The 20117-nt window shown below is 40.9% G+C and overlaps 2 protein-coding genes across 2 annotated transcripts; both read left to right on the top strand.

Moving 5' to 3' along the window:
• The first annotated feature begins 242 nt into the window (after nt 1-242).
• Nucleotides 243-9837, top strand: LOC130925947 (gastrula zinc finger protein XlCGF57.1-like). The gene is made up of 2 exons (XM_057851366.1): nt 243-331; nt 7861-9837. The coding sequence occupies exon 2, from the start codon at nt 7942-7944 to the stop codon at nt 9064-9066; it is 1125 nt and encodes a 374-aa protein (XP_057707349.1). The 5' UTR covers nt 243-331; nt 7861-7941; the 3' UTR covers nt 9067-9837.
• A 1791-nt stretch (nt 9838-11628) lies between these two features.
• LOC130927908 (gastrula zinc finger protein XlCGF57.1-like) lies at nt 11629-20117 on the top strand. Its single transcript, XM_057854030.1, has 2 exons — nt 11629-11712; nt 18249-20117. The coding sequence occupies exon 2, from the start codon at nt 18314-18316 to the stop codon at nt 19424-19426; it is 1113 nt and encodes a 370-aa protein (XP_057710013.1). The 5' UTR covers nt 11629-11712; nt 18249-18313; the 3' UTR covers nt 19427-20117.

Genomic DNA, 20117 nt, shown 5'->3' with positions numbered 1-20117 from the left:
CTGGCTTTTCTTTGCGCTTGGATGTAATTTTCTCTCGCACTCTTCTCTTTTTTTTCGTATTTTCTGAATAATAAAGGCTCAAGGCAAGTCATTGATAGTTATGATTGGAATTCGGATTTGTTTACCATATTTATCTAATATTTTTGGATTTGAGTGATTTAATATAGTTTTGGTCCCAAACGCTTCAAAAGATTACACTGACGTTTCAGCGTCTGAACGTTTCTACTTCCGGTTGTCTCGGCGTAACTTCCGTGTACCCCTTGCAACATTTGCCGTTCCTTCGTGTCGCCTTCCCTTGACCAAACGAGCTCCTTCTAAACATTTTCATCGGGTAAGTACCCTAGAAAGAATTTAATGGACTAAAGCATCTTATCTTAAGGCTTAGTGTAAGTCGTTTGGCTTTATGTAATAGCTTCCCAGGCTTGCAAAGCTTTTTTTATTTATTTATTTTTTTAGCTTAGCTCGCTAGCCAAGACACGCTGACGCTTTTCTGAGTCATAGGTTTTGTTTTCAGGGGGCTCGCTCGGTTAACATTAGCGTGATTACATTTAATCGTACACTTCTCAACTTGTCTAAAAGATGCTACAAAATACTGAGTGAAGGCTAACCGTGGCGTTTTCCTACTCTTGTAATCTAACTTTAGATCAGAGCATAGGACTCTGCGAGGTTTTCGTGGCGTTGCTCCACAACAGCGACGACGGTTCTTTATTATGTATGGAATTCATTGTCACAATCACACACATCCCGGCGTGCGCGCTATATTCGATGACACGTCTGTGACGTTCGAGGCCTCGTCTGCAGTGGTCACGTGATTTTGGCTGGGGTACCACGCCGTTTTCGGTACAGTGCTTGACACTTCTCTACTTCCTTTCGAATCGGATTCGAGCAGGAAGGCTCGAGCGTACCATTTCTTATGCACAGTAAGGGTGGTAACTTGAGGGTCCCTCACGATACGATACGACATGGCTCCCGCTAAGGATTATCTGGCGACATCGCGATACTTATCATAAGTATAAGTATCGCGATGTCGTGTGATAATCAGGATCAGTGTGGTCACAACACTGCTTCACCACTGCTTTCTGTACCACTGAAGCAAATTTGTTGAAATGGTTATGTGGGCCAAACCAGAGGGCAGCTATCCTTTATCCAGTGTTGTAAATCTTAGTGAAAAAAAGTAATTAATTATAGTTACAAATTACTTCTCCCAAAAAGTAATTGCGTTAGTAACTCAATTACCTGAATGTAAGCGTAATTAGTTACTTGGCAAAGTAATTGGTGATAATTACTTATTAATTACTTAATTATTAAAAAAAAAAAAAAAAACATTGGCCACACTATGTGAAGTTTTTTGTGGAGGTTTTTGGTACAATTGGCCCGAGCCCAATTATTTACCCTAATTTACCCTTTACCCTGAATCAACTGTTAAAAGTTGTTAAAATTGCTCCCATTATTGCATTAGTTCCCTTCTCTCTACTTTCGACATATGAAAGTTTTAAAACTGTTTCATCATTTAAAGATAGATTCACGTCAAGATTTTGCCGATTTAGAAGTATTTTAGATAAAAAGTTACTTAGGTTCGCGAGGAATGTTCTCTACAACAGAGCCGTCCTAAAAAGCCTACTGCTTTAAGATGGCGGCTGTCTACTAACGCATTTAGTGCCATGTCTGTCATTTTGCATCTAGTTATATCTATATACAGTACATGTGATATCTACCATGTCTACCATATCTACCATAACGTGCGGGCATAGTTTGTCGGCTATCGGCTACAACATGTATTATTGGAGCTACCTAGCATTGCGTTTGCTCGGCGTCACAACTTTCTTGCCTCCTCCCCGCTCCTGCTCTGCTCTGTCGCCTCGGTGAGTCCGTCTCCCTCAGACTTTTCGACCAATATAGTAACGCATAGTAACGCATGCCTTTCCGTCCTTAGTAACGGTAACGGCGTTGCCAAGATGAAAAAAGTAATTAATTAGATTACCCACTACTGAAAAAAATAACGCCGTTATATTGTAACGCCGTTATTAACAACACTGCCTTTATCCAGTCAGAAGTCTTGAGTCTGCTGCTATTTTGTCGACTGGCATAGATGGCATCGACTTAAACATGCGTCAATGGAATCCAAATACATTGGCATCAATAGAATCGGCATATATGGCCATCAATGGCTCGGACGGACATTGGTTTCAATTTCATGGACGTACTTGGACTTGCATGGCTGTCAATGGCATTGACTTACTTGGGTGCCAGTTGAATGTCAATGGGCTGTAATGGTAAGTTTTGGGTCAAAAATCATAACCACGCAGGTATTTCTGCCATTGAAAATGAATGGAAAATTTGGATGCACTTGGCCATCAATGGCTTGGACGTACGTTGGTGTCAATTTCATGGCTGTCAATGGCATCAACTTATTTGGGTGCCAGTTGAATGTCAATGGGCTGTCACGTTTAGAGATGTCCTGATCCAATATTTGGATCGGATCGGACGCCGATATGGGCTAAAAAATGCGCATCGGTATCGGATCGGAACACGGAAAAATTCCGATCCATACTTCCGATCCAGTTTTTTTTTTTTTTTTTTAAATCAGGTCCGGGTTTTCCAGCGCACCAATTGACATAATTCATTCCAGTTTTTGCTTCGGTTTCCCTAAAATCCGGTCCGCATTTTACGGCACACCTTCAACACACTACATTGACATTACCGTCTCCCAATTTACCGAGAGACTTTATCGGTAAAAATGTCAGCTGTGTGGGATCATTTCACCTTAAAGGACGACCAAGACGAAGAGGCAGAGTGCAACATATGCCACAATAAAGTCAAGCGTAGTGGTAAAGCTTTAAGAAGTTTTAATACAACCAACCTAATCAAGCATTTAGCAAAATACCACCACAAACAATATGAGGAGTATGTTAAGAAAACCGAAGACAAAAAGAAAGGTCCTACGCAACTAACACTGGCAGAAATTTTTGCTATGCGTGACAAACTGGCACTCGACAGTCCCAAAGCCCAGGGAATAACAAGAGTCATTGCCGAAGAATTCATTCTGGATGACGAGCCATTATCTCTCGTGAGTAAAGACGCACCATTCAACACTTAGAACCACGGTACAACATGCCCAGCCGTCATTACATCCTTGAGCGATTCGGCTGTGGAAGATTCGAGAACGATTCACAAACATCCAAATTCCGATTTTTGAAATATGTCAAGTAAAGCGGAACTAATACACAGCGCGGTCTTTGGGACGCAATGAGAAACTGACTGCATTGCGTCCCGAAAGTAAACATAATGCTTGTCATATGCTGCATACCAGAGAAGTGGGAAGTCGGATTTATCCCACTCGGATGGTACCAGTTCCGACCTCAAAGCGTTCCAAGCAAATGTAAACCACAAAGATGGCTGATCGCGACGAGGTGTTTTTTTATTTTGGCCATCCAAAGACATTTTGACCTCCAGCGACACTGGCTTCCTATAAGCGATCAAATAGTAGAGGAAAAACGCCGGCTGCGTTAGAGCTCACACTGTAAACTGCCTTTTTTTAGTTACATCCTTTGCTGATCGTCATAATAAAAACATAGCATAACAAACATAATTCATTGTATGAGAAAAAAAATACATGGCGTCTCAAATAAACTTGATTTACTTAATTATTGTGTTATCATTCAATACGTTTTCATGAGCGCCATTTTGTCCTGTGACGTCAGATTGAAACAACTTGGAAGTCAGGGTAGTTATTTTTTCTCCGACTTCGCGACTTGGACCTCCCAGTTCAAGTGGCGTTCCAATAATATTTTCCTAGTCGGAGGTCGGAAAAGTCCGACATCCCACTTTTCTGGAACGCAGCATTAGACCCAGGTAATGCCAATGCTCTACTCACGGCTTAGGTTTGACTCATGCCACTGGATAAAAAACACAAGAATACTTGACTGCTGCTGACAGCCGCTACAAACTATGTCAACGTCGTTTTACTGGAGATAATAAATATCATATGTATATAGAACTAGATGCAAAATGACAGACTCGACTGCGTTAGCAACATTGAAGTATTGAAAACCAGATGCGTTAGTAAACAGCCGCCATCTTAAAGCAGGAGACTTCCCTAGTAGGCTGTTGTGAACCTTCCAAGCGAACCTAATTAACTTTTTGTCTAAAATACCCCTAAATTGGCAAAATCTTGACTTGAATCTATCTTCAAAACAGTTTTAAAACTTTCACATGTCGAAAGTAGACAGAAGGGAAATTATGGAATAATGGGAGCAATTTAAACAACTTTTAACAGTTGATTCGCAAAATTAAATGAATTGAATGTTGTTCAAAGCTGCTGATACACAATGGGGAATTGAGTATTTTATTTACTATTTTAAAATGTTAACTTGATACTGAAATAGTCGTTTATTTAAACCTGAGAGGCTTTTTATGCAATTTTTGTAACTAATGCACGAAACATTAAAAGCATCTAATAGCTTGGGGGATTTGTGGGATTTTCCACTGAGGTTGTTGGTGTGTTTTGCTTTTTTAAGACAGTTTACAATATTATTTGCACGTTTTACTGACTGACTATGCCATTTCTGTTTGTTATTTATAATGTTTTGTGTTTGTCACTGAATAAACAGGTCAGTTTCTTGTTACCAATCGTTGTGTATTATTCAAACTCACCTAATTCAGCTGGCTAGTTGTTATCAAGAGTACTAAAACCTTTTTCAACATGAGTCTGACAACTAAGTAAGGTGGCTAAATAACTTTAAACTTTAACACATGCTCAGATAGGTCGGTATTGTATCGGTCGGTATCGGATCGGAAGTGCAAAACAATATCGGTATCAGATCGGAAGTGCAAAAACCTGGATCGGACATCCCTAGTAATGTTAAGTGGTAAAAAAACACAAGAACCTATGTTTTCACCGTACTGGTCAGTCAAACGATTTGGGCTGTGCGGCATGACTTAAAAACACTGAGAATAAGATGAGTAAGAAGAACTTGAAACTGCAATTTCTGGAGATATTACGATGGGGCTTTGCTGTGGTAGATACAGATTTATCAGGCCACTTCCTGTTGATTTGGGGACAATTCGGGGAGACTTCGTGTTGATATTAGGTCACTTCCTGTTCATATTTTCACGTACATGGCCGTCAATGGCAAGAGCGTGCATGGCTGTCAATGGCATCGACTTACTTCGGCACCAGTGTAATGTCAAAGGACTGTAACGGTATATGTATGCCATGGTCATAAATCACAACCACACAGGTTTTGCAGCTGTTGAAAATGAATGGGAAATTTGCGCGTACATGCCTTTCAATGGCAGCGACTTACTTGGCCGCCAGTTGAATGTCAGTGAGCTGCAAGAGTAAGTGTATGGCACATGCAGAGGGTCCGAAGTGCCCCTTTTGACTCGGCTTCTTTTTTTTGTGAGTACCACGTAATTTTCTGCCTATACGCCGCTACTGTTTTCCTTCATTTTAAATCATGCGGCTTATAGTCCAGTGCGGCTTATTTGTTGATTTATTTGGGTAATAGGTAACACTTCATTTGACAGCGGCGTCATAAGACTGTCATAATTATGACATGACACTATAATGGGCATTACTGAATGCTTGTGTCATTAGGTGTCATCCAGCAAATTATGTCACTAACCCCATTTATGTCCAGATTGGATCTTTTACATCCATTCAAATGTGAAATAATTTGCCGGATAACACTAAATGACGTCTGTTACAAACATTCATTAATGCTCATGACAGTTTCATGTCATAATTATGATTGTCTAATGACAGTCTTATGGCACCACTGTCAAATAAAGTGTTACCAAATAGTATAACTAGCAGTTAATGAAACAAGCGGAACAGTAACTGAAAAAACAATTACCACAGAACATGAATTTTGATTGTTATTTACATCCATAGCGTGGCAATGCATGCTAGGAGGCATGTGGGACAACAACAGTGTTGACTGCAGATGGCAGCAGAGGTTGACTGTCTTCCCCAAGGGAGCAGTGATGGCCATATGAAGCCTCTTGAAGCAATAAAGCTTTGCAGCCAATTGTTTCAAAGCTTCATGGTGGTTCATTTGGTCTTACGACAGTCATATGTTGCCACTGTCAAATAGTGTTACCGGTTAATATCTTTTGGTGTAAATATCCCATAATACACTGAGGACAGCTGCAGCTTATAGTCCAGTGCAGCTCATCTATGAAAAAATGCAGTTTTCGTGCCAAATTTGGTGGGTGGCGGCTTGTAGTCAGGTGCGCCTTATAGTGTGAAAATTATGGTATGTGTGCTGCCCCGACCGTGCAGGTACGCCACCAAGTACTTTACTTGAACACCGAAAAGACTTTTTAAAAAAAAAGGGCTCTGATGCGTGATGTAAAAACGTGGACAATAGACCCGACTCACCAACGTCACAGAATGACGTGTCGCTGTATCTGGCCGCCATATTGTCCGTCATTGTTTATCCGTATAATCAATGGTTTCAATTTGTCGTGCAATTCATGGAAGCCCCGGTGCTTTCAGACGCTGTAAACTCATTGGATGCGTTGCATAAAAGGCGTTATGTGGAAAAGCTTCAGTCTATCCATTCGGCAGATCCATATTTGATGCCAAAATCGATATTTTTCGACCCACTGTCGTCGCTGTCTCTGCCTGACATCTGCTACCCTGATATCTACAACTATCTTGTCCACACAAAATCAGCCTATTCTCACGAAAGTTTGAAAAACTTTAATAGCAGCACTCTAAGCAACATTACCCCGTGTGACCCTTTACTTCCAATTTTCTAAAATGGCGACAATCAACAACAAAAAAAGTTGACTGCGATGGCCGACGCTTCAAGGATAGGTGGATATTGGACTATTTCTTCAATAAAACACGCAACAACTGTGTCTGCCTCATTTGCAAAGAGACAGTCGCTGTTTTCAAAGAGTTCGATGTGACGCGATAATGATATTACCGAACAAGACACGCTGACATGTACGACAACATTACAGGGAAGATACGCAGCGAGAAATTATAGCAACTTGAAGCTAATTTAATTTCACAGCAGCCTTATTTCGCAAGAGCCCAAGCGTCGAAAGAGAACGCCAAAAAGACGAGACTGTTGAAATTATGAATTTAAAAAAATAATAAAGCAAATGTGACACACAGAAGGGCTTGCTAAAATTTGTTTAAATATATTGTTCTATGTAAATCAGCCAAGGTAGCCCCCCGCAATTTTACCACACCAAATCTGGCCCCCTTTGCAAAAGGTTTGGACACACCTGTTTAACTGGTGATCCGTAGACTAGGCCAGCTTCTTTCACTTGGTACCAGCTAAGTATTATTCAAAATGTAATGATGGTGGAAGAAATAAGCATCTTGAATTTGAAACCGTATGTTGTCGGCGATTAGCCTAGCAATGATCTTAATTGTGGTTGTCAGCCCAAAACCCTCTAAATATATATTAAATGCATCTTACCAGATATAAAATGACCACTACATAATCTGTGGTAATCGTTTGGAGCCCAGTTTTCTCGTCGAATTGCAGCAGTCCATCTCGCTCTCCTCTCCGGGTCTCTCGGAATACGGTAGAACTTCAAGTCTCTCCGTCTATCTTCTCTGTTATTGCAACCAACCGCCACACACGCCTTCACCATTTTGATTATTAATGTTAACGAGCAGAAAAATACGCCATAATAGGAGGAATTTACGTAGCGGTAATGCGTCAACACGACGAGTTGACGGACAATATGCCGCGGAGGCGTGGTTGTGACGTTATGTGAGTAGGGTCTATAAGAAGAAAAACTGAGTTGAGAATTTTCCCATCAATTAACATGAAAATCACCGCAAAAGCTTGACTTTACCAAATCACATGATTTTTTTGTCTTCCCACCTAGTGTCCTGCAGACGTCACTGAAGAACATATTCACCCTGAGAAACACGATCCCCCACACTTTAAACAGGAGTTGGAGTCGGAGATGTTCTACATCAAACAGGAAATGGAGCCAGACACCCCCTACATTAAAGAAGAAGAACAGGAACATGAAATCATTGCAGTGACTGTTGGTGTGAAGAGTGAAGAAGATGAAGTTCTAAGCGAAGAGAGTGAAGCAGTGAAATCTTCGAGCAACAGCTCATTTCAGGTCCTGACAACAAAAGGAGAAGGACCATCGCAACCGGACGGGCTCCTAGCTCCGCTTTCTGACAGTGATGACATCACGTCACACTCTTCTGACACTAATGAGGAGGAAGATGACTTTGAGCAAAATGCTTTAAAATCCTTAAACAGGTCATCATTGAAAAGAGCAAAAGAATGTGCGGGTGGGAAACAGTTTGCCTGCACATTTTGCGACAAAGGATTTTCTCGGAAGGGTCTGCTAGAAAGACACACGCGTACACACACTGGAGTAAAGCCTGTTATCTGCACACTTTGCAACAAAGGATTTTCTGGGAAGGCTATGTTAGAAAGACACATGCGTACACACACTGGAGAGAAACCTTTTGTCTGCACACTTTGCAACAGAAGATTTTCTCAGAAGTCTCATTTAAGAATACATACACGTACACACACGGGAGAAAAGCCTTTTGTCTGCACATGTGGTAAAAGATTCGCCGAAAAGGGATATTTAAACCAACACGCAATCACACACACTGGAGAAAAGCCTTTTGTCTGCGCATTTTGCAACAAAAGATTTTCTCTGAAGACTAATAAAGAAAAGCATATGCGTACACACACTGGAGAAAAGCCTTTTGCCTGCACAATTTGTGATAAAAGATTCACCAAGAAGGGAAATTTAAACCAACACACAATCACACACAGTGGAGAGAAGACTTTTGCCTGCTCCTTATGTGACAAAAGATTTTACTGTCAGACTCAGTTTACCAGACACATGCATACACACACTGGAGAAAGACCCTTTGTTTGCACACTATGTGGCAAAAGATTCACCGAGAAGCGATATTTAAACAGACACGCAGGAACACACACCGGAAGGAAACATTTTGGCTGCTTACTTTGTGATAAAAGATTCGATCTTAAGAGAGATTTAGTGTGGCACACAAGAAGCCACACTGAGGAAAAACCTTTGAATTGCAGTGTGTAACAAAATTATTCAAATTCTTGCCACACATTTAGAGTGGAAAAAGCTTTTCGATTTTCTCATTCACTTTCCCCTTGAGCCTCTTTTGACAGAGTTGTTGAAATGATTTTTCAGGTCCTGGTCTTTTTCACAACTATCCAATATTCTTGATTTTATTTCTTAATTGAATCAATTTGGTTTAGGTTAGGTTACTTCATATCAAGCTTGTTCCCAACAGCTTGAGCTGTTGTGTTTTAAATTAAGACTTTTCTGCTCCTTTGATTAACACAGATTTAGCTTGTTACTCCTCTATTTGTTGCTTTTGTAAACCCTGTTGTAAAGTGACCATGAGTGTCTTTCAAAGAGCCATATTCCTGATTTGTCTTATCATTTGTAACTTTACTCCTTGTCACTAGGGGCTGTCAATCGTGTCTTTCCACTGACCTTGAGTCAGCCCCGGGAGGCTTAAAATGACAGCTAATCATGACACAGGTGTTGGGCAAAACAGTTTTTGACTGTGACTTGGTGCATTGTGCTAGAATGGAATGTACTCATTTTGTTTGTTCCGTTTTGAATACGTTTTTGAGATTTTGATTTGTTACTTTTATTTGGATAAAGAGCATTTGAGTTAAGTTACAAGACGCCTCCAAAATAAACTATTGGAACTGAGAAATGGACTCGCTGTGTATGCGTCGCTTCTTCAACTGCACTGGGCACTAAACTATCATCCAGGACTTGACTGTGTACAGGGATTAGTATACAGCAGCGGTCTCAAACCGACTCCACAAAGGGCCGCAGTGGGCCCTGGTTTTTGTTCCAACAGATCCAGCACAAACAGTTCAACCAATGAGGTTTCTACTAACATAAGCAGCACCTGATTGCAATCAACTGATTACACTTGTAAGAAACCAGATTGGTGAAAAGGTATTTGTCTCGTTTGGTTGGAATGAAATCCAGTACCCCCTGCGGCCCTTTGAGGACCGGTTTGAGACCACTGGTATACAGTCTTGAAAGGTGCTTTGAAATAGAAGTTATTATACTGGTCAACAGTCAAATTTGTGCGTGCAATATATATGGCGGAAACACAAGACTGAAAAAGCAGTTTCTGCTCTTGCACTCCTCTTTAAAAGAAACTGCTGTATTTCAAGCCAAAAGAACTGTTGTGTTTGATTGAACAATACAGTGGGGAGAAAAAGTATTTGATACACTGCCAATTTTGCTGGTTTTCCCACTTGCAAGCCATGTAGAGGTCTGTAATTTGTATCATAAGTTCTCTTCAACTGTGAGGGACGGAATCTAATACAAAATCACATTGTATAATTTTTAAATAATAAATTTGTATTTAACTGCATGAAATAAGTATTTGATACATTACCAACGAGTAAATATTTCGGCTCTTAGTTCTTTTTTAAGAACCCCTCCTGTTCTCCACCCATTACCAGAAGTAACTGCACCTGTTTGAACTTGTTACCTGTATAAAAGACACCTGCTCACATGCTCAAACAAACAAACTCCAACCTCTCCACAATGGCCAAGACCAAAGAGCTGTGTAAGGACATCAGGGATAAAATAATAGACCTGCACAAGGCTGGGATGGGCTACAGGAAAATAAGCAAGCAGCTTTGTGAGAAGGTAACAACTGTTGGAGCGATTATTAGAAAATGGAAGAAGTTCAAGTTGACGGTCAATCTGCCTCGTTCTGGGGCTCCATGCAAGATCTCACCTCGTGGGGCATCACTGATCATGAGGAAGGTGAGGGATCAGACCAGAACTACACGGCAGGACCTGGTCAATGACCTGAAGAGAGCTGAAACCACAGTCTCGAAGAAAACCGTCGGAAACACATTACGCCGTCGTGGATTAAAATCCTACAGAGCACGCAAGGTCCCGCTGTTGAAGCCAGTGCATGTCCAGACACGTCTGAAGTTTGCCACTGACCATCTGGATGATCCAGAGGAGCAATGGGAGAAGGTCATGTGGTCGGATGAGACCAAAATTGAACTTTTTGGTCTAAACTCGGCTGGTCGTGTTTGGAGGAAAAAGAAGGATGAGTACAACCTCAAGAACACCATCCCAACCGTGAAATATGGAGGAGGAAACGTCATTTTTGGGGGCTGCTTCTCTGCCAAGGGTACAGGACGACTGCACCGTATTGAAGGGAGGATGGATGGGGCTATGTATCGCCAGATCTTGGCTGATGACCTCCTTCCTTCGGTGAGAGCCCTGAAGATGGGTCGTGGCTGGGTCTTCCAGTATGTCAACGACCCAAAGCACACAGCCAAGGCAACTAAAGAGTGGCTCCGTAAGTTGTAAGTTGAGGCGTATTCAAACAGCGACCTCTTTTTGCTTTTCTTTGCGCTTGGATGTAATTTTCTCTTGCACTCTTCTTTTTTTTTGTATTTTCTGAATAATAAGGGTTGAAGGCAACTCATTGATAGTTATGACTGAAATTCGGATTTGTTTACCATTATTATCCAATATTTTTTGATTCGAGTGATTTAATATAGTTTTGGTTCCAAACGCTTCAACAGATTACACTGACGTTTCACCGTCTGAACGCTTCTACTTCCGGTTCTCTCGGCGCAACTTCCGTGTACACTTGCCACACTTGCAGTTCCTTCGTGTTGCCTTCTCTTGACCAAACAAGCTCCTTCTAAACATTTTCATCGGGTAAGTACCCTAGAAAAAAAATTCAATGGACTAAAACGTCTTATCTAAATGCTTAGTGTAAGTCGTTTGGCTTTATGTAATAGCTTCCCAGGCTTGCAAAGCTTTTTATTTTTAGCTTAGCTCGCTAGCCAAGACACGCTAACGCATTTCTGAGTCATAGATTTGGTTTTCAGGGGGCTCGCTCGGTTAACATTAGCGTGATTACATTTAATTGTACACTTCTCAACTTGTCTTAAAGGTGCTACAAAGTACTGAGTGAAGGCTAACCGTGGCGTTTTCCTACTCTTGTAATCTAACTTTAGATCAAAGCATAGGACACTGCGAGGTTTTCGTGGCGTTGCTCCACAACAGCGACGACGGTTCTTTATTATGTATGGAATTCATTGTCACAATCACACACATCCCGGCGTGCGCGCTATATTCGCTGACACGTCTGTGACGTTCGAGGCCTCGTCTGCAGTGGTCATGTGATTTTGGCTGGTGCTACGAGGCAGATGACTCAATTCAGTGTGGTGACATCTGCTGGACAATAATACATTAAGCTTTCATATAACGAAAGGACAATGTAATCTGAACCACCAAACCTGTGGGTGGTTTAGTGGTTACATACTTTGGCTGATGTGGAAACAGTAGTGGGTTCGATTCTTGGCCTGAAATCAATTTTTTTCTTCCCTCAGATGAATTAATAAAAAAAAATCTTCCCCCAGTTGAATTAAAAAAAATAATAATAATAACGAAATACTGAATCAAATTGACTGACTCAACCCCTCCCTACCTGAGTGACACGTCGACGGTCATGGCCGACGCGTGTGAAGTCAGAAAGTTTCGCTTCCGCGACCAGGTGATTTTCCACTGAATGAAGCGAGACATTGGTACAACGTATCGGGATACTTGTTGCTGCGAGCGCTCGACACTTGTCGGGAGTCTGCTTCGAGTGTGACGTCACTATTGAACCACTTAAGTCAGTTGGTTGGAGAAAGGGTTAATTTCTCGGAGCTTCATATGTAGGGATGGGAATTGATACGATTTTTACGATTCCATTATCGATACTGCTTAATAGAGCTGGGAATCTTTGGGCACCTAACGATTCGATTACGATTACGATTCAGAGGCTCCGATTCGATTATAAAACGATTATTGATGCACCCCCCTCCTTTTTTTTTTTTTTTTTAATAAAGTTTTGTACATTAGTTCCAAAATTGTTCAAAAATACTCTCAGGCTAAACCAAACTACTATTTCAGTATCAAGTTAACATATAGCAGTAAACAAATATACAAAAATAACATTAAATAAAAAAAACTCCAGTCCCCATTCTGTATCAGCAGCTTTAAACTACATTCAATTAATTTAATGTTGTGAATCAACCGTTAAAGTTGTGAAAATTGCTCCCGTTATTCCATAATTTCCCTTTTGTCTACTTTTGACATGTGAAAGTTTTAAAACTATTTTAAAGATAGATTCAAGTCAATATTTTACCGATTTAGGAGTATTTTAGATAAAAAGTTAATTAGGTTTGCTTGGAAGGTTCGCTACAACAGCATTGCAGGGAAGTTTACTGCTTTAAGATGGCGGCCGTTTACTAACGCCCGCATCTAGCTTTTTGCAGATGTGCTGCTACCGCTACCGAGTCTATAATCCATCTAGTCCTATATAAATGATATCTACCGTAACATTATGTAGCTTAGCTGTACTTGTAGCAGCTTTTCGGCAGCAGTCAGGTATGTTGTTGTGTTTTTTTATCTCGTGGCATGAGTTGAGCTAGAGCCGTGAGTTGAGCGTTGGCATTACCCGAGGGGCCGGTTAATGAGAAGCATAATGTTTAGCTACTCCCGCTCCGTTCCGTCCCGAAGACCGCGCGGCGCGCTGAGTGTGTTGTACTTCCGCTTTACTTGGCATATTTCAATAATCGGAATTTGGATGTTTGTGAATCGTTCTCGAATCTTCAACGGCCGAATCGCGAATAATCTAAGAATCGGAAATTTTGCACACCTCTATTGCTTAACGATTCAATTCTTTATCGATTCTCTTATCAATTCTAATTTGGACTAATGGACTGTATGAGGTTCTGGGTTCAATATGTTTTATGGTTCATTCGCCTCGGGGTGTCGGTTAAAACACAAGGAGCGGAGAGTGGAGTTGGTCTTTGGCACTTTTAATCCAACTTGGCAACAGGCACAACTATATACAGGCAATGGCACTTGATATGAGAATCACTGAATGAGCAGATGAGAGCATGCGTGGAAAGATGTTGATGTTGATATTTGTATGTGTGTGGAAGAAGACTGGAATGTGTGGGTATATGTGTGGTTCTGAAAGGAAAGAAAATTACATCATATTAGTGCTGGTGCAGTAAACAATGCAAATTGACTGTTAAGCAGTCAATGACAGACATACATGACTCGCACAGTATGAACACAAAGGTGGGGGGGGGCGAGTGTGTGCACACAACCCGGAAACACGCTGCGTGCACGTGCGGTCATCTTGGCCATAAAAGTGGCGAAAACTAAGCACTTTATACTCATATGGTTGTACAACATAATCATAAGATGCTAAACTAACACATTCCCTCTTAACACAAGTGTGCAACGCGAATATAATGTAAACAATGCTCTCCTCGACGCAGCGAGGGGAGCGGGAGCAACCAACTGACGTAACAGTAAAAACACAAAACGGTCGCGCTGATAACGGCTCTAACCTATCATAAGAACTTTATGACATGAAGAGGAAATACTTACATTCGTTCATGGACGTACACAGATTGACAGATCGCCGCACTTTGCTCGAAAGGCGCACCTTACGCCTATTCTCGGTCCCAGAATACGCAGCGTGTGACGTAGGACAATAACAGGAAGTAACTGAGTGGTTGCTATGGGAACGAACGCATACTCAAGGAACCTTTCTAAGAGGAAAATTAAAATTTCTAATAAAATCGTTTAGGACTATTTTAGATGCATATATGTTAACTATGAGCATCAACTAATGCTATACTCGAAATGCCTGGGGCCTGGCTACCTGTAGCCGTTTCACTATAATCCGACTCAGTCACGTTCACTTGTATTGTTAGCACACAGGTTGATAGCAATATGCTTCTGTTTGTTTTAGAGCTGAAAGGAATACTCGAGCAACTCGAGTAACTCGAGTTTAAAAACTTATCCGAGTAATTTTATTCACCTCGAGTAATCGTTTATTTTGACAGCTCTAAGCATCATGTTTTGGTCGGACTACTTTTAATGCGGGACAACGTGCTGATGTCTTGTGCGTAGAGGAAGAAGCACAAAAAAAAACCTTACATCAGCCGACAGCCGCTACAAACGACGCCCATGTTGCTAAATACTAGCCCGCACGATGCTACGTTGGTAGCAGGTAGCGTCTGACGAGTCTCATAGAGATCACATGTATGTTGAACTAGATGCGAAATGACAGACTCGGCCGCGTCTGGGCAGCGTTAGTAAACAGCCGCCATCTTAAAGCAGTAGAGCGCTAAGCGCTAATAAATAAGATTAACGTTACTGTCACTACTAACTAGCTCACGTAACGTTAGCCCTGCGGAGGGCTAGGTTTCTATTAATTATGACCACTGTCGATGCGTGGCTAACGTGTCTTACATACAGGCTTTAACATAATATAGCGTTGTGGAGTGATGAGGGTGTAAAATAACTCAATAATGCTAACTATCAATTTGAGCTCAGTAGTCATTGCTGGATAAAACACCAAGTAGCACTGGTCCCTAATGTGCTCCAATACAGCCTGTATCATACATTTATTTTGAACACTGCAAAAACTCAAAATCCTATCAGGACTTACAGTTTAGACTAACTTAAAACTTGACTAGAACTTAAAAATGGCTTGACACAAATAGAAATTCAATTGAAACACGTGGGAAAAAATCCTAACTTTTAAGTGATGTGTGTTATAGAGCGTAACGGCATTTTTAGGTATAGATATATATTAAATTTTTTTAATAAGATCTAAAGGTTTTTTGAGTGAAAGCAGTGAATTAGTCTTTTTTTTTAATCCTAGTTACATCTGAGATGCAATTGTTGGCTGTTATCAACAATATACATCAAAAATAAAGACATTGATTGACTGAAAATGGTTCAAGATTAGATGAAATGTCTTGTTTTCTCATGTATATTTATAAGTGCTCTTCACCTAAAAATATATTTGTTTTATCCGATTACTCGATTAATCGATAGAATTTTCAGTCGATGACTCGATTACTAGAATATTCGATAGCTGCAGCCCTAGTTTGTTTTTCCTGATAGCCACGTAACTTCACACGTAAGCAAACGGGGTGTACTTTGTTAAAGGGGAATGAGCATAGCCGAACAACACGTAGTCAAACCGGGCTAAAAAGACTTTAATTTTTTTCGTTTCATTCAAAATCCGAATTTTCCGACATGGTCAAAATTACGTCGGTCATTGTGAACCATCTCGGTAACGGTACATTTTTGGTAATCTGCCCGGCTCTGATACACAAACATATATTAGCTTAAACAACTTAACAGCCTTATGTGGGCCAAACCAGAGATCTATCCTTTATCCAGTCAGAGGTCTTGAGTCTACTGCTATTTTGTCGTACATGGCCGTCAATGGCATCGACTTACATATGCGTCAATGGAATCCAAATACATTGGCATCAATAGAATCGGCATATATGGCCATCAATTGCTCGGACGGACATTGGTTTCAATTTCTTGGACGTACTTGGACTTGCATGGCTTTTTTGGTCAAAAATCGTAACCACACAGGTTTTTCTGCCATTGAAAATGAATGGAAAATTTGGATGCACTTGGCCATCAATGGCTTGGACGTACGTTGGTGTCAATTTCATGGCCGTCAATGGCATCAACTGATTTGGGTGCCAATTGAATGTCAATGGACTGTCATGTTAAGTGGTAAAAAAGACACAAGAACCTATGTTTTCACCGTACTGGTCAGTCAAACGATTTGGGCTGTGCGGCATGACTTAAAAACACTGGGAATAAAATGAGTAAGAAGAACTTGAAACTTCAAATTTCTGGAGATATTATGATGGGGCTTTGCTGTGGTAGATACAGATTTATCAGGCCACTTCCTGTTGATTGGGGGACAATTCCGCGAGACTTCGTGTTGATATTAGGTCACTTCCTGTTCATATTTTCACGTACATGGCTGTCAATGGCAAGGGCGTGCCTGGCTGTCAATGGCATCGACTTACTTGGGCACCAGTGTAATGTCAAAGGATTGTAACGGTATATGTATGGTCATAAATCACAACCACACAGGTTTTGCAGCTGTTGAAAATGAATGGGAAATTTGCACGTACAGTGGGGAGAACAAGTATTTGATACACTGCCGCTGCAATAGTAAGTGTATGGTACGGGCGGGGGGGCGGGGGGGGGGGTGCTTGAGCACCTGCCCCTACATGTCCGAAGTGCCCCTTTTGACTCAGCTTTTTTTTTTTTTTTTTTTTTTTGTGAGTACCCGTAATTTTCGGTCTATAAGCCGCTACTTTTTTCCTTCATTTTAAATCATGCGGCTTATAGTCCAGTGCGGCTTATTTGTTGATTTGTTTGGGTTAATCGGTAACACTTCATTTGACAGCGGCGTCATAAGACTGTCATAATTATGACATGACACTATCATGGGCATTACTGAATGCTTGTGTCATTAAATGTCATCCAGCAAATTATGTCACTAACCCCATTTATGTCCAGATTGGATCTTTTACATCCATTCAAAAGTGAAATAATTTGCCGGATAACACTAAATGACGTCTGTTATAAGCATTCATTAATGCTCATGACAGTTTCATTTCATAATTATGATTTTCTAATGACAGTCTTATATCACCACTGTCAAAGTGTTACCAAATACTATAGCTAGCAGTTAATGAAACAAGCGGAACAGTAACTGAAAAAATAATTACCAAAGAACATGAATTTCGATTGTTATTTACATCTATAGCGCTGCAATGCATGCTAGGAGGCATGTTGGACAACAACAGTGTTGACAGCAGATGGCAGCAGAGGTTGACTGTTTACCCCAAGGGAGCAGTGATGGCCATATGAAGCGTCTTGAAGCAATAAAGCTTTGCAGCCAATTGTTTCAAAGCTTCATGGTGGTTCATTTGGTCTTACGACAGTCATATGATGCCGCTGTCAAATCGTGTTACCGGTTAATATCTTTTGGTGTAAATATCCCATAATACACTGAGGACAGGTGCGGCTTATAGTCCAGTGCAGCTTATCTATGAAAAAATGCAGTTTTCGTACCAAATTTGGTGGGTGGCGGCTTGTAGTCAGGTGCGCCTTATAGTGCGAAAATTTTGGTATGTGTGCTGCCCCGACCGTGCAGGTTCGCCACCAAGTACTTTACTTGAACACCGAAAACACTTTAAAAAAAAGGGCTCTGATGCTTGATGTAAAAACGTGGACAATAAGAAGAAAAACTGAGTTGAGAATTTTCCCATCAATTAACATGAAAATCACCGCAAAAGCTTGACTTTACCAAATTACATGGATTTTTTGTCTTCCCACCTCGTGTCCTGCAGACGTCACTGAAGAACATCTTCACCCTGAGAGACACGATCCCCCACACTCTAAACAGGAGTTGGCGATGTTTTACACAAAACAGGAAACGGAGCCAGACACCCCCTACATTAAAGAAGAAGAACAGGAACATGAAATCATTGCAGTGACTGTTGGTGTGAAGAGTGAAGAAGATGAAGTTCTAAGCGAAGAGAGTGAAGCAGCGAAATCTTCGAGCAACAGCTCATTTCAGGTCCTGACAACAAAAGGAGAAGGACGATTGCAACCGGACGGGCTTCTAGCTCCGCTTTCTGACAGTGACAACTTAACGTCACACTCTTCTGACACTAATGAGGAGGAAGATGACTTTGACCAAAATGCTTTAAAATCCTTAAACAGGTCATCATTGAAAAGAGCAAAAGAATTTGCGGGTGGGAAACAGTTTGCCTGCACATTTTGCGGCAAAGGATTTTCTCGGAAGGGTCTGTTAGAAAGACACACGCGTACACACACTGGAGAAAAGCCTTTTATCTGCACACTTTGCAACAAAGGATTTTCTCGGAAGGCTGTGTTAGAAAGACACATGCTTACACACACTGGAGAGAAACCTTTTGTCTGCACACTTTGCAATCGAAGATTTTCTCAGAAGTCTCATTTAAGAATACATACGCGTACACACACGGGAGAAAAGCCTTTTGTCTGCACATGTTGTGGTAAAAGATTCGCCGAAAAGGGATATTTAAACCAACACGCAATCACACACAGTGGAGAGAAGCCTTTCGCCTGCTCACTTTGCGATAAAAGATTTTCTCAGAAGATTCTGTTAGAAAGACACAAGCGTACACACACTGGAGAAAAGCCTTTTGTCTGCGCACTTTGCAACAAAAGATTTTCTCTGAAGACTAATAAAGAAAAGCATATGCGTACACACACTGGAGAAAAGCCTTTTGCCTGCACAATTTGTGATAAAAGATTCACCAAGAAGGGAAATTTAAACCAACACACAATCACACACAGTGGAGAGAAGACTTTTGCCTGCTCCTTATGTGACAAAAGATTTTATTGTCAGTCTCTGCTGACAAGACACATGCATACACACACTGGAGAAAAACCCTTTGTTTGCACACTATGTGACAAAAGATTCACAGAGAAGCGAAATTTAAACAGACACGCAGCAACACACACTGGAGAGAAACTTTAAACAGACACGCAGCAACACACACTGGAGAGAAACCTTTTGGCTGCTTACTTTGTGATAAAAGATTCGCTCGTAAGAGAGATTTAGTGTGGCACACAAGAAGCCACACTGAGGAAAAACCTTTGAATTGCAGTGTGTAACAAAAAATATTCAAATTCTTGCCACACATTTAGAGTGGAAAAAGCTTTTCGATTTTCTTATTTACTTTCCCCTTATCTTAATCGAATGATTTTGGTTTAGGTTAGGTTACTTCATATCAAGCTTGATCCCAACAGCTTGAGCTGTTGTGTTTTATATTAAGACTTTTCTGCTACTTTGATTAACACAGGTTTAGCTTGTGTCTCCTCTATTTGTTGCTTTTGTAAACCCTGTTGTAAAGTGACCATGAGTGTCTTTCAAAGAGCCATATTACTGATTTGTCTTGTTATTTTTAACTTTACTCCTTGCCACTAGGGGCTGTCAATCGTGTCTTTCCACTGATCTTGAGTCAGCCCCGGGAGGCTTAAAATGACAGCTAATCATGACACAGGTGTTGGGCAAAAGAGTTTTTGACTAGGGCTTAGTGCTAGAATGGAATGTATTCATTCTGTTTGCTCCGTTTTGAATACGTTTTTGAGCTTTTGATTTGTTACTTTTATTTGGATAAAGAGCATTTGAGTTAAGTTACAAGACGCCTCCAAAATAAACTATTGGA

The sequence above is a fragment of the Corythoichthys intestinalis genome, chromosome 1 (assembly GCF_030265065.1).
Source record: "Corythoichthys intestinalis isolate RoL2023-P3 chromosome 1, ASM3026506v1, whole genome shotgun sequence".
NCBI lineage: Eukaryota > Metazoa > Chordata > Actinopteri > Syngnathiformes > Syngnathidae > Corythoichthys > Corythoichthys intestinalis.
This window is presented reverse-complemented; position numbering and strand designations above follow the sequence as displayed.

Coding starts and splice junctions, on each gene's coding strand:
- LOC130927908 (XM_057854030.1), top strand. CDS start 18,314: ATGTTTTACACAAAACAGGAAACGGAGCCAGACACCCCCTACATTAAA.
- LOC130925947 (XM_057851366.1), top strand. CDS start 7,942: ATGTTCTACATCAAACAGGAAATGGAGCCAGACACCCCCTACATTAAA.